The sequence below is a fragment of the Triticum aestivum genome, chromosome 4D, assembly GCF_018294505.1.
Source record: "Triticum aestivum cultivar Chinese Spring chromosome 4D, IWGSC CS RefSeq v2.1, whole genome shotgun sequence".
Taxonomy (NCBI): Eukaryota; Viridiplantae; Streptophyta; class Magnoliopsida; order Poales; family Poaceae; genus Triticum; species Triticum aestivum.
Window position 1 is genome coordinate 89,890,828 of NC_057805.1, and position 10,742 is coordinate 89,901,569.

The 10,742-nt window shown below is 44.3% G+C and overlaps 1 protein-coding gene across 2 annotated transcripts; it reads right to left on the reverse strand.

Moving 5' to 3' along the window:
- Positions 1-258: 258 nt before the first annotated feature.
- LOC100286387 (tubby-like F-box protein 13) lies at positions 259-5,346 on the reverse strand. Of its 2 annotated transcripts, none has more exons than XM_044518164.1 (5): positions 5,145-5,346; positions 3,645-4,113; positions 3,369-3,456; positions 1,447-1,579; positions 259-1,349 (listed from the first exon to the last, which is right to left on the reverse strand). In XM_044518164.1, exons 2-5 carry the CDS (start codon positions 3,990-3,992, stop codon positions 596-598), a joined length of 1,323 nt encoding a protein of 440 aa, XP_044374099.1. In that variant the 5' UTR covers positions 3,993-4,113; positions 5,145-5,346; the 3' UTR covers positions 259-595. The 2 variants fall into 2 exon arrangements, with proteins under 2 accessions (XP_044374099.1, XP_044374100.1); XM_044518165.1 differs by having other exon boundaries at positions 5,024-5,295.
- Between the last annotated feature and the right edge of the window lie 5,396 nt (positions 5,347-10,742).

The window sequence follows — 10,742 nt, forward strand, 5'->3', positions numbered from 1 at the left end:
GACCATGTCCCTTTCAGTTTACCAAACTACAGAAAGAGATAGCTCTGCACATACATACAATATATGACAGCGTCGTTTTCGAATCTTTCTTCGGATGTTGATGCAGGCCTTTGCACAAGGCCGGTTCAGTGCCAGAACGGCATAATTATCTTCGCATTTTGCTCTCTGCAAGAGCCGAGCTTATGTGTGGTGACCTAACTTAGAAGCAATCAAACACAAAGTCTGATCTGATCCATCCCTGACGGTGACACCACAACAGCAATGAAGCGTCATAGTTTAACCAAGTTCAATTTCAAAGACACCAAGTTATAAATGTACAGGTCACTCAGCAAATACATCGTCAGTGAACAATCCCATGGAGTTTGCTCATAACATTATCACGTACACAGCCAAGCCAAGGATCCGAGCAATGGAGATCAAGTACAGTGACAACAAATCAGCAGCACAAATCTGAGGAACCCTTGTAATTCCTCAGTTTTCGGTAGTCGCAATGGCATCAGTGACACACAGCAACAGAATGGAGTCCCCACCTAATTTGGGGGACGGTCAGCCTTTTGATGATCGGTGCAGCCATGACGGTTGCAACCCCGCAGTTCTATTCGCACGCCAACTTGGTGTCGAAGCTGCTCAGGGAGAGGGCGAAGGCCTGGAAGGCCGAGAGAGGGTACCGGTAGTCCATGGTGAACATATCCTTTGCAACCTTGCCGAACTGGAGTATCACCTTATCATGCTCAGGCGGAGGTGCTGGCGCAGGGTGTGGTGGAGTTGGGGCTCCAGCAGCAGGCTGCACGGCAGCAGTGAGCTGGAAGTTCTTGACAGAGGCGACAGTCACCCGGCCACGGAAGTTGAGGCACCAGCACTGCAGCTGCTCATGCCATCTTGGAACCTTATTGCGGAGAATCAAAGGCGTGTCCTTCGAATCTTCGCCGTCGCTCAAGGCCTGTCCTCTGATCGCCGGGCCACCTCCTATGGAGACGTCAGAGAACCTGGCGCTGCTAAAACGCATGGAATGGTCCATGACAGAAGATTTCGAGACCGGCATGCTGCTGAAAGATTCGTCTAGGGAACGGGAAAAGATGATATCCGGTTGGCAAGGGACACTGCCACCAGCCTCGAGCGATGAGGCAGGGATAGAGTGCATTACGCACCGCATCCGCCTGGGACCTCGGGTTCCCAAGACGTTGAGCTCATAGGAGACCTGAGCTATGCTGTACGTGCTGCAAGGAACCTTCGTCGACCCTTTCTTGGAGTAGAATCTTCGGCTTGTTGTCCCAGAATGTGAAACACTACTTGCATTGTAAGGAGGCTGTGTGTCATACATTACAAACTTGGTGCCAAGGAAATTTGACCTACAAAATGGCAAACATATTAGCAAGTACGAACATATGTCAGATTAAATGGCGGTATATAAGTTTAAAATAAGGCTATAGTTTCTTCAAATAATACCTCATTTTTCCAATGTATGTGTCGGTAGACCTCGATATACTGTTCGCGTTCATAGATATTATATATTCTGTACATGTTGCACGGCAGATCCTTTTTGCTGACAGAAGGAATTTGCCATTTTCGACAAGCACAGCTGTAGAAAAGAAAACTTAAAAAATGCTAAAATAATAATACTGGCAACAAAAACATGTAGGCTAGCAAACAATTGCTCCCTCCGATCCGAATTAATTGGCGCAGTCTCTATACGATGTAAGTAAGACATTGTATAGAGGCTGCGTCAATTAATTCAGATCAGAGGGAGTACAATATTTGCATTTCCATTTTGTTTACCAAATATGGAAACAATCAGTTTGACAGATAAACACTCATGTGGACACAAACAAAAAAAACATGTCAATCCCAATGAAACCATTAATAGATGCAAATATGTCAGGACAAGCAAGAAAATCCATGGTTCTCGGGAAGTCGTAAGAACAAAAATCACTAGCGGATCAGTAATCTTCAAAAGAGTACAAAGGACACAACTTGCAGCAGTACATACTACTAGTATGGTATCTGGGTGACCATCCCAGCTTGTGTATGTACAGTAGTGCAGATAAGATTACTAGCTAAAGAACAGTGTATTGCTACGGATCAATAGATAATACTGTGTTGACTTAGAATTGTCAAACGATTTTCGCGGTGCTCCATGTCATGCCCTAGGATTTCGCCTCAGCTCTTAGGTGAGCTTCGCCTCGGGCAGAACTGGAATGTGTTTGTGGGGGGAGTAACACAATGGGCGAATTTGAATTTTAAAATGTGGAGCCGATTGACAAGGACAGCTACTGCCTATCTGAGTCTCTGCATGGACATATACACATTTTTCTAAAATTTGAGGGCATCTGTTGGAGTCACTGCACTGACATGTACGTTTTTGCCAAAAAAATTGAGGGCATCTTTTAAAATCACTGCATGGGCATATAGATTTTTGACAAAAATAAAAGACAATGCCACATGTAACCAACAGGCATCTTTTATAACAGTATAAAGATATCATATGGAACTGGTGAGATGGTTCTAATTAAAAATGAAGAGGCATGTCGGGACCCCTACCAAACATTATATTACAGAGTAGAGTGAAAAAGAGCGATTAGTATATGTGTGGGCTGCCAGGGGGCTTTTTAGTCACCTCTGCTTTAAGAACTACGGTTCATGAAATTCACAATATGACTCTGGCTTTTTAGTCACCTCTGCTTTAAGAACTACGGTTCATGAAATTCACAATATGACTTTCAAGCAAAGTATATAGGCCCTGTTTGGTTCGGCTGTGGATTTCTAAAAGCAGCTGTGAAAAATCTGCTGTGGAAAAATAGATGTGGAAAATCTGATGTGAAAAAGATGTAGGTCATTTGGCAAACCAGCTGATACAGTTTTTTCAGATTTTGGCCCGCAGCGGAATCAGATTTTGGAAAGCATGTCCTGGGCTGCTTTCGCTTTTGGTTCAGATTTTGGAAGCGGATTTCTGGAATCGGATTCTGCTGGGTTCGCCCTTTGGTTCAGATTCTGCTGCGCGGCAGCGGAATCCGTCGATAAAAGCTGAACCAAACAGGGCCATAGTCAAGTGAATCTGTAGTTCAGCACATAAGCATGCCCATGCAAGTTTGAGGCGGGCAGATAGCGTCAGTGGGAAACAATTTCCTCGGGAATCCAAAAAGAATCAGCTTAGTCAAGCATATCTGTGTTAACTGAACACTGCTACACACATTGACACCTCCAACACACACAGAGACTATAAAACCGTATCGTTGTTAATTTGCTACGCAATTATAACATCAGCACTCAGGAGAACATTTTAAATCTTAGAAACAAAGTTCAAGTACAGAGAACTGTATATACGAGTTCATATTATGGAAGTCCATAGACCATACAACATAGATCATTACCTGAGGTAAGGCAGAGGTACAGGTAGTAGGTTTGGGTAGATCTATCCCGCTTAATGAAGCACTGCATAGTTCCATCCCGAGGGCCAGGCTGTACATGGATGAAACAACATGATTTTATTAGAACACATGCTAAAGCTGATTATGTTGTGTTCGTCATATCTCACATTTCAGCACTCCAAACATTAGTTATAGGTTAATCGTTCAACATTGAAGAACTGATATTGCCAGATGACAGTGAAGGAGGACAATTTGACGTCAACATAACTGCATAATTACCTGCTTGAGGGACACAGGAAAAGTGATCTTTCCACAAAACTCCGGATTTTTTACAATCTCTTTACACATCTCTCTCCATGTTCTGCAGACAGCTGCGCAAGCAACAACATTCTTCCTACAAGGCCATGTAGCCTCACTAGCCTCCAACCTCTCAATCACATCTCGAAGCAATTCGGAAGGCAAGTTAGCCCAGCAGCTGCTCTGAATTACAGGAACGGGGTCATGTAACTCATGGACAGCACCATGAGATCTCCCTCTGCCATGGCCCAGAATCCTTATGTCAAATCCTCTTCGAGATAAGCTCCCAAAGCTATCCCTTACATCACGCACAATGCTACGGAATGACATCTACTTCAAATTTTAAAAATCAAGAGCCCTGCTATATAACACAAGAGATCTCCTAGTGTCGAACACTATCATGCCAATAGAAGTGGCCAACTCAAATTCTTTTAAGCACTAACAATAGAACCTGCAAGACAAAAATATTGTGTATGCAATTAGTTTTCCATCAGAATTGAAGCTTACTGTAATTTTTGCAATAACTTAGTATTCAGCTAAGTGAGTGTTCAGCTTTTTCGGATGAAATGAAGAAGGATACTACATTTGATTGCTCATGTGATTCCATCATCACTAACATCGACTAACCCTTAAGCCTTAGGGTGGCTTACAACTTTTGACTATAAACACATGTTAGGGAACACTCTTCAGGAACACTTATAGGACATAGCCGCTTCTTTCAAAACAGAATATCCACTACTAGCATCCAAAGCTTACTCGCATGACTATCAAAGAATAGATAAATCGAGCGCCACAATTTTCCAACAATCCACACTATCTGGCTAAATTCCCCAGGATGTGGTAGACACAACTAGAGAGTAAAGATGTACATTTCCAGCAGTATGAGCATTTCGGTACCTTACTCAACATAGCAGCCTAAAAATGCAAGTAAACATAGTTTCGCTGGAATCCCACTCCCACTACGGCATGCTAACTTTCAAAAGTACACTACACAAAATAAATCATCTACAACAATACCAAGCAGAACAAATAAATAAATAAGAAGGGATGATGCATAATTCAACCCATAGATGATAACTGACTCTACCGGAGGATGCAGGAAGATCTAAAGAAAATAAAAAGCACATCAGCTCTACTGTGGAACACAAAAATCTGATGAAATGCTATCTTTCACCGAGTTAGATGTAGAATAATAGCCCCGAGAAACCAAAATTCCACGAGAATTAGGTCAAGGGGCAACTCAGAGACGCCTCATCCCAGCCCAAATCCGGCCAAGCAACGAACTGAAAATCCCTCGTCTCAACCGAGATCGGCTAGACACGCTACGCAAGCAGGTGGAAAATCCTGCTCCCGGCCCCTACCGAGCCGGATGCGCGATGGCGCGGAGCCCCGAGAAGGTCGCGCGTACCCGCGCAAGCACAAATCGGGAGTTCGCCGAGGAGGTGAGGCACCGGGGCGCGGATCCGGGCGGGGGACACGCACCTCGAGCTGGAGCGGGCGGCGGGGAAGGGCCGGTCGGATCGGCGGAAATGGGGAGGGGCGAGGCGAGGTGAAGAAAGGAACAAGTGGTTGTGGTGACACTGGTCTGGTCCGGTCCGGTCCGCTCCTGCTTTGTTTCGTTGGAGTCGGACATGCGAGGAGCGGGGCAGAGCTGTCTCTGTTTTCCTTTCATCACTCGGAAAAGGCACTGCGCTGCGAGTGCTAAATCGTTTGCATCTGGTCAGGGGCACGTGCAGTCGTTGTGGTGTGAGGCAGAAAATAAATTTATGCCAAATGCATGCTGAGGTGATCTTTCGGTAAAGCCGTTGTTTAATGATCCAGCTAGAATTTGGTCAGCCGCGACATTGAGAATGAACCTAATCCCGTGATGAAAATGATGTTTTCTTTTTCTAAAACACAATGAGATGCCTTTTGATTTGAAGGACTTTTGAACCAAGAAGTAGAGAACCCGCAAAAAATTACAGTGAAAAATATGCTGGAGTTCCATCGCTAGCCTCGTGTCATTCATCATGTTTCCACGGTGATTCGGCAAACAACCATAGCTGCTGTTTCAACACCATATAATTTCAAAAAGAACACAACGGAATACACCTCCGCAACTTCTTTTTTAAGTCATATCAGAACCCTAGGTTATTTTTATGAATATACACGGCGTGTTTTAGGGTAAATACCCATGTAAAGGCCATGAGATACAAAGCGGTATGTGGGCCCTCGCGACTCTGAAGGCGATCTAGGTCTCTTATGGCCGCCGTCGGCTTGATGTCCTGACGAGGTGCCCCTCTTCATATCTCCGTCCCCTAGCAAAAGGAAGCTAGGGTTTTTGTCCTCTGGTGGCTCCGCCGACCGTGAGTTTCTTTGGTCGTCCACCGAAGTGAAAGTTGGTGTTTGCTGCCCTTCGACAGCTTGGTCGGCCAAGAGTCTTCTTTCCTTCGCCGTTTCACCACTAGGAGCAAGGAACATTTGTGGCGTGCAACTCCCGCGACGCAATGAAAATCCTTAGCTGGAATTGTCGTGGTCTTCAATGGGATGCGGCAGTTAGGGCCTTGCTTAATGTCTATGCGAGCAGAAGTCCTGACGTTTTGTTTCTGTCGGAGAACCACTTGGATGAGTGCCCAGCCTAATGTCTTCGTAAAAGGTTAAAGATGGATAGAAAGGAGGCGGTTCATAATGATGGGAGAAGCGGAGGTTAAGTGTTGCTTTGGAAAAATGAAGTTAAAATTTCTCTGAATTTCAAGCAGAAGTGGTGAAATGCGGTGGGGTTTGCTGGCAGCTTGGCGGCGGCGGCAGGCGTCGAGCTAAGTGGTTGCCGCCGCGATAGGCGGAGCCATGCATAGACGCAGAGGAGCTTGTGCAGGTGTGAATGGGGACCGGAGGGGGTGGCGGGCGGGGTAAGGGTTTTTGTGACGTGGGGATGGTGAGGGTTTTCTTTTTTCTTTTTTAAATTGGGTGGTGAGGATTTTCTGTCCCACAAAGAGTTTCGGAGGCAACGGTTTGCTAGAGCCAACTGTGTGATTGACGTAACAGGCAAAATGAAAGTCATTGCACACGGTTACAATTTTGGAAACCGTGTGTGATTGACGTACTACCTCCGTCCTTGTTTATTGGTCCCCTTTGTAATTTGTACCAAATTTTGACCAAATATTTAACTAACAAATATTTATGTATCTCACCAAAAATTATATCATTGAACACTATGTTCAAATACGCATCCACCGATATAATTTTTGCTGACCTGCACTAACATTCTGACAGTTAAATCTTTGGTCAAAATTTAACACAAATTACAAAGGGGACCAATAAACCAGGACAGGGGTAGATTCCATCAACCGAACTGATTGCATCCATATCCCGCATTTAGACATAAGTAAACATAGATTAAACATACTCAGACATAGATAATAAGCATACACAAGCATAGTTCAACCATAAGTACATAGTTCAACCGTCATTAAGACACTACATAGCCATACATAGTTCAATCCCACATCTCATCTCATCTGCCGACACGATCCTGAAGCTTCTCCAGGTACTCGACGTACGCGCCGTGCGTCACCCTGCGAGAATACTTTTGCTTGAAGGAGCCAACGGCCCGTCCTCTTGCATGCGCCAGAACACTTTGATAGGCGTCATGAAGCTTGTGGTTGCAAAATGGGCATCGATAGCCGCCGTCCAGGTCCTAATACGCCTGTTATGCATTCCCACATAAAGCTCCCTCGGGATTTGCCTCTTGTACCTCCTCTGGCCATCTTCATCCTCGTTGTCCACATCGTCAGACATCACCTATACAAATAGTAAAAAAATGGCGTCAAATTAATGTTTACAAACTAATCTCTAGCGAACATTTGGTAGTTGCCAAAATTTGGCATCAAATCAATGTTTACATACCGTGAAGTAGGATTAGGAATTTATGACTATTTTTTATACATATCCAGATATTATTATGGTCCATTTTTAAGCACAGTCGCCTATGTACATACCAATCTTGAAGAAAATAATGGCACAAACATATATATAGGTATTCAAAATCAATTGTCAAGTCCTGGCTAGGAATTATTAGCACGAACACTAACCCTAGTCGGATTACTAGCAGAAATCATTTGCACAGATGAAACATGTAACGATCCGACCTCAAACGGCCAAATCTCTGTGCATAAGTGTCATCCCTGGATCGGTAATGCTGACACACACAGTACTTGAAGGATTTATAACAGAGTGCAATCACACACTTATTACATCGAATGTCTCAAAAGAGAACTTCTTACAATAATATGGCTTAAGGCCATCTAAATAAAGATAACTGCGGAAGCATCGAAAGTAAATGAGTCCATCAACTCCAACGGCATAGCTGAGTGCACGACAACGACCTAGCTCACCTTACTCTTCGTCTAAAAAGTCTGCAACATAATACGTTGCAGCCCAAAACGGGTCAGCACATGGAATATGCTAGCAAAATAACACTGTAGAGCAATGAACAGAATAAATGCTAACACTACATGCATATATATATGGCTGGTGGAGGCTCTACGGTTATCATGTTTTTGCGAAAAGCCAATTTGTTCCTACAACAAAGGAATATGTTTTGTTTAACTACCATGGTAGTTGATAAATATTGAGAATGGAAACCCCATCTCAATCCCAATTAAATAGTTAACAACCCAACAAATTAATTTAGAGTGTTGCGATCAAATCAATAATTCAAGAACCAGATACTCAAGATGTCCATAACCGGGGACACATCTAACCATGATTAGTTTATACACTCTGCAGAGGTTTGCGCACTTTTCCCCACAAGACTCGATCTCCTCCGTTGGATTTCTCGCACTACATGATGTTTGAGAAACGGATGACCGAGACACAGTCTTTCCGAAGCATTAACTCTTTTGACGGGTAGACCGTACCACCTACATCCCTTACATCTGCTAGTCTACCACTGAAAGAGGTCACACAACATACTCAACGATGCCAGAGCCCATAATGGCTTGTGGCTGCACACGGAAGTTTCTAGCATGGATAATCTTATGATCCCTTTGAGCCTGGGTGGCGAACTATAGGATGATCACACGGATTCCCCGGGATCTCCTTGGACAACACTGGATTCCCCAGGTGCCCACAAATAATCCACGCAGATGTGTGTTAAAGTAGCCACCTTAAATAAACCCTTAGTTCATAATGATCTCACATCTGTCATGAATTCACTCAACCAATCCATGTCTACGAGCATAGCATAGCAGTATAAGCATAACGTAGAAGTAACTCCCAGGGTTTGAATAAAAAGGGCAATAGGTACTACCTCAACTACTACTTCCCAATACCCACATGTTAAACAGATCCTACTCATGCAATGTTTGAGGGTTGAAACTAATGCATAAAAAACTGGGTAACAAAGGGATATGATCAAAGTGTTACTTGCCTTGCTGACGATCCGCAAACCCTAGAGACTCGTAGTAGCACGCTTCACACTCCGGAAATTCTATCGCAAACAAACAGTAACATACATAAGCACTCAAGCATAGATGCAAGGGTAAAACTCAGATGAGAAAGATCAAATCTGAAAGTTCAACTGAAGAGCTTCGATTTGCAAAAAGAATCAATCAAATCGGAGCTACGAAACTCAAACTACGGTCAAAAGAAGTTCGAATTCAAATCTGCTTGAAACCAAATTTTAAATTTTCAAACTCATGTTCAAGTTGATTAACTGGAAAGAGGGGTTCGAGACGAAGATTTTGGCGTTGGTTTCACTGAATTTGGACGAACGGTTAAAAAGTTACGAGGGTTTGAAGATTAGGGGCTAATCTGCGATAAAAATAATCGCGGATAGGTCCCTGGCCAAAAATAAAAATAATCAGGAGCAGAGTTGATTTACTAGCACAGTCAATGTTTCCTCCATACTTCGATAGCCAATCCATGCCTAGTATTATATCCAATCCTTGTAACTCCAAAATTATTAGATCCGAGGGAAACATGTGGCTACCGATGGTTAGGGGTAACCGATCACACCATCGGCTGGCCATATACTCTGCACCTGGCGAGCTTACTAACATGGGTGACCTAAGGGCTAAGGTGGGTAACTTAAACTTGTCCATGAATCCCCTTGATATGTATGAATGTGATGCACCAGTATAAAAAAGAACGAGAGCAGCAATTGACTTAACCAAAAACTTACCAATTACTGCGTCAGGCTGATCTTCAACCTCCTCCACGTTGATGTGGTTCACCTAACCTCTGGTGAAGGGATTGGGCTTCTTCCCAGAGCTTCCATTGCCATTGCCATTCTTCAACTCAGAACAATCGTTGGCGTAGTGCCCAGTCTTCCCGCACTTGTAGCAGGTGACATGGCTCAGATCCTTCTTAGCGGGAGTTGCTGGGTTGGAACGGTTCTGGTTACTGCTTGCTCCATTCCCATTTCCATTCTTGGAGCCACTGTGGTTATGTGAACTTCCTCCATTGTGAGTGTGGCCTCCATGGTTATGGGTATATCCCCCCGAGTTCGGGGTAAAATGAGGCTTCTGCGATGCTCCAGAATTGTACTTCCCTTGTCCATACTTCCTTTTGCGGCTCTCTATCTGCTGCTGCTTCCCTTCAATCATAAGAGCCCTGTCTACCAAGTCCTGGCAGTTAGCAAATGTAGCTACCATCAACTGCATACTCATCTCATCATTCAGTCTTTCCATAAACTTCTCCTGCTTCACGGCGTCTGTGGCCATATCATCTGGGGCATAGCAGGCTAACTTACTAAACTCATCCACGTACTGCCCCACAGTACGATTTCCCTGGCGTAAGTTGCGAAACTCACGCTTCTTCATGCTCATAGCTCTAGTTGAGACATGTGCAGTGCGGAACGCTTGCTGAAACTGATCCCAAGTGACATTGGCTATGGGGAAAGTGGCTGTGTAATTCTCCCACCATGAGGCTGCGGGTCCATCCAATTGGTGTGCGGCAAAACGCACCTTCTCAGCATCTGTGCAACCTGCGGTGGTCAACTCCCTTCCAATCCTGCGTAGCCAGTCATCAGCAACAATCGGCTCGGTGCTACTGGAAAACACCGGCGGATTCAACCTCAGAAAATGGGCTAAGTTATCA

What these genes read in the sequence shown, in the direction of transcription:
- LOC100286387 (XM_044518164.1), bottom strand. Translation starts at nt 3,992, where the DNA reads ATGTCATTCCGTAGCATTGTGCGTGATGTAAGGGATAGCTTTGGGAGC. An exon ending in TTCCTGTGTCCCTCAAGCAG is followed by an intron (nt 3,457 to 3,644) that starts GTAATTATGCAG and finishes ATCCATGTACAG; the next exon opens with CCTGGCCCTCGGGATGGAAC. An exon ending in GTACCTCTGCCTTACCTCAG is followed by an intron (nt 1,580 to 3,368) that starts GTAATGATCTAT and finishes TCTTTTCTACAG; the next exon opens with CTGTGCTTGTCGAAAATGGC.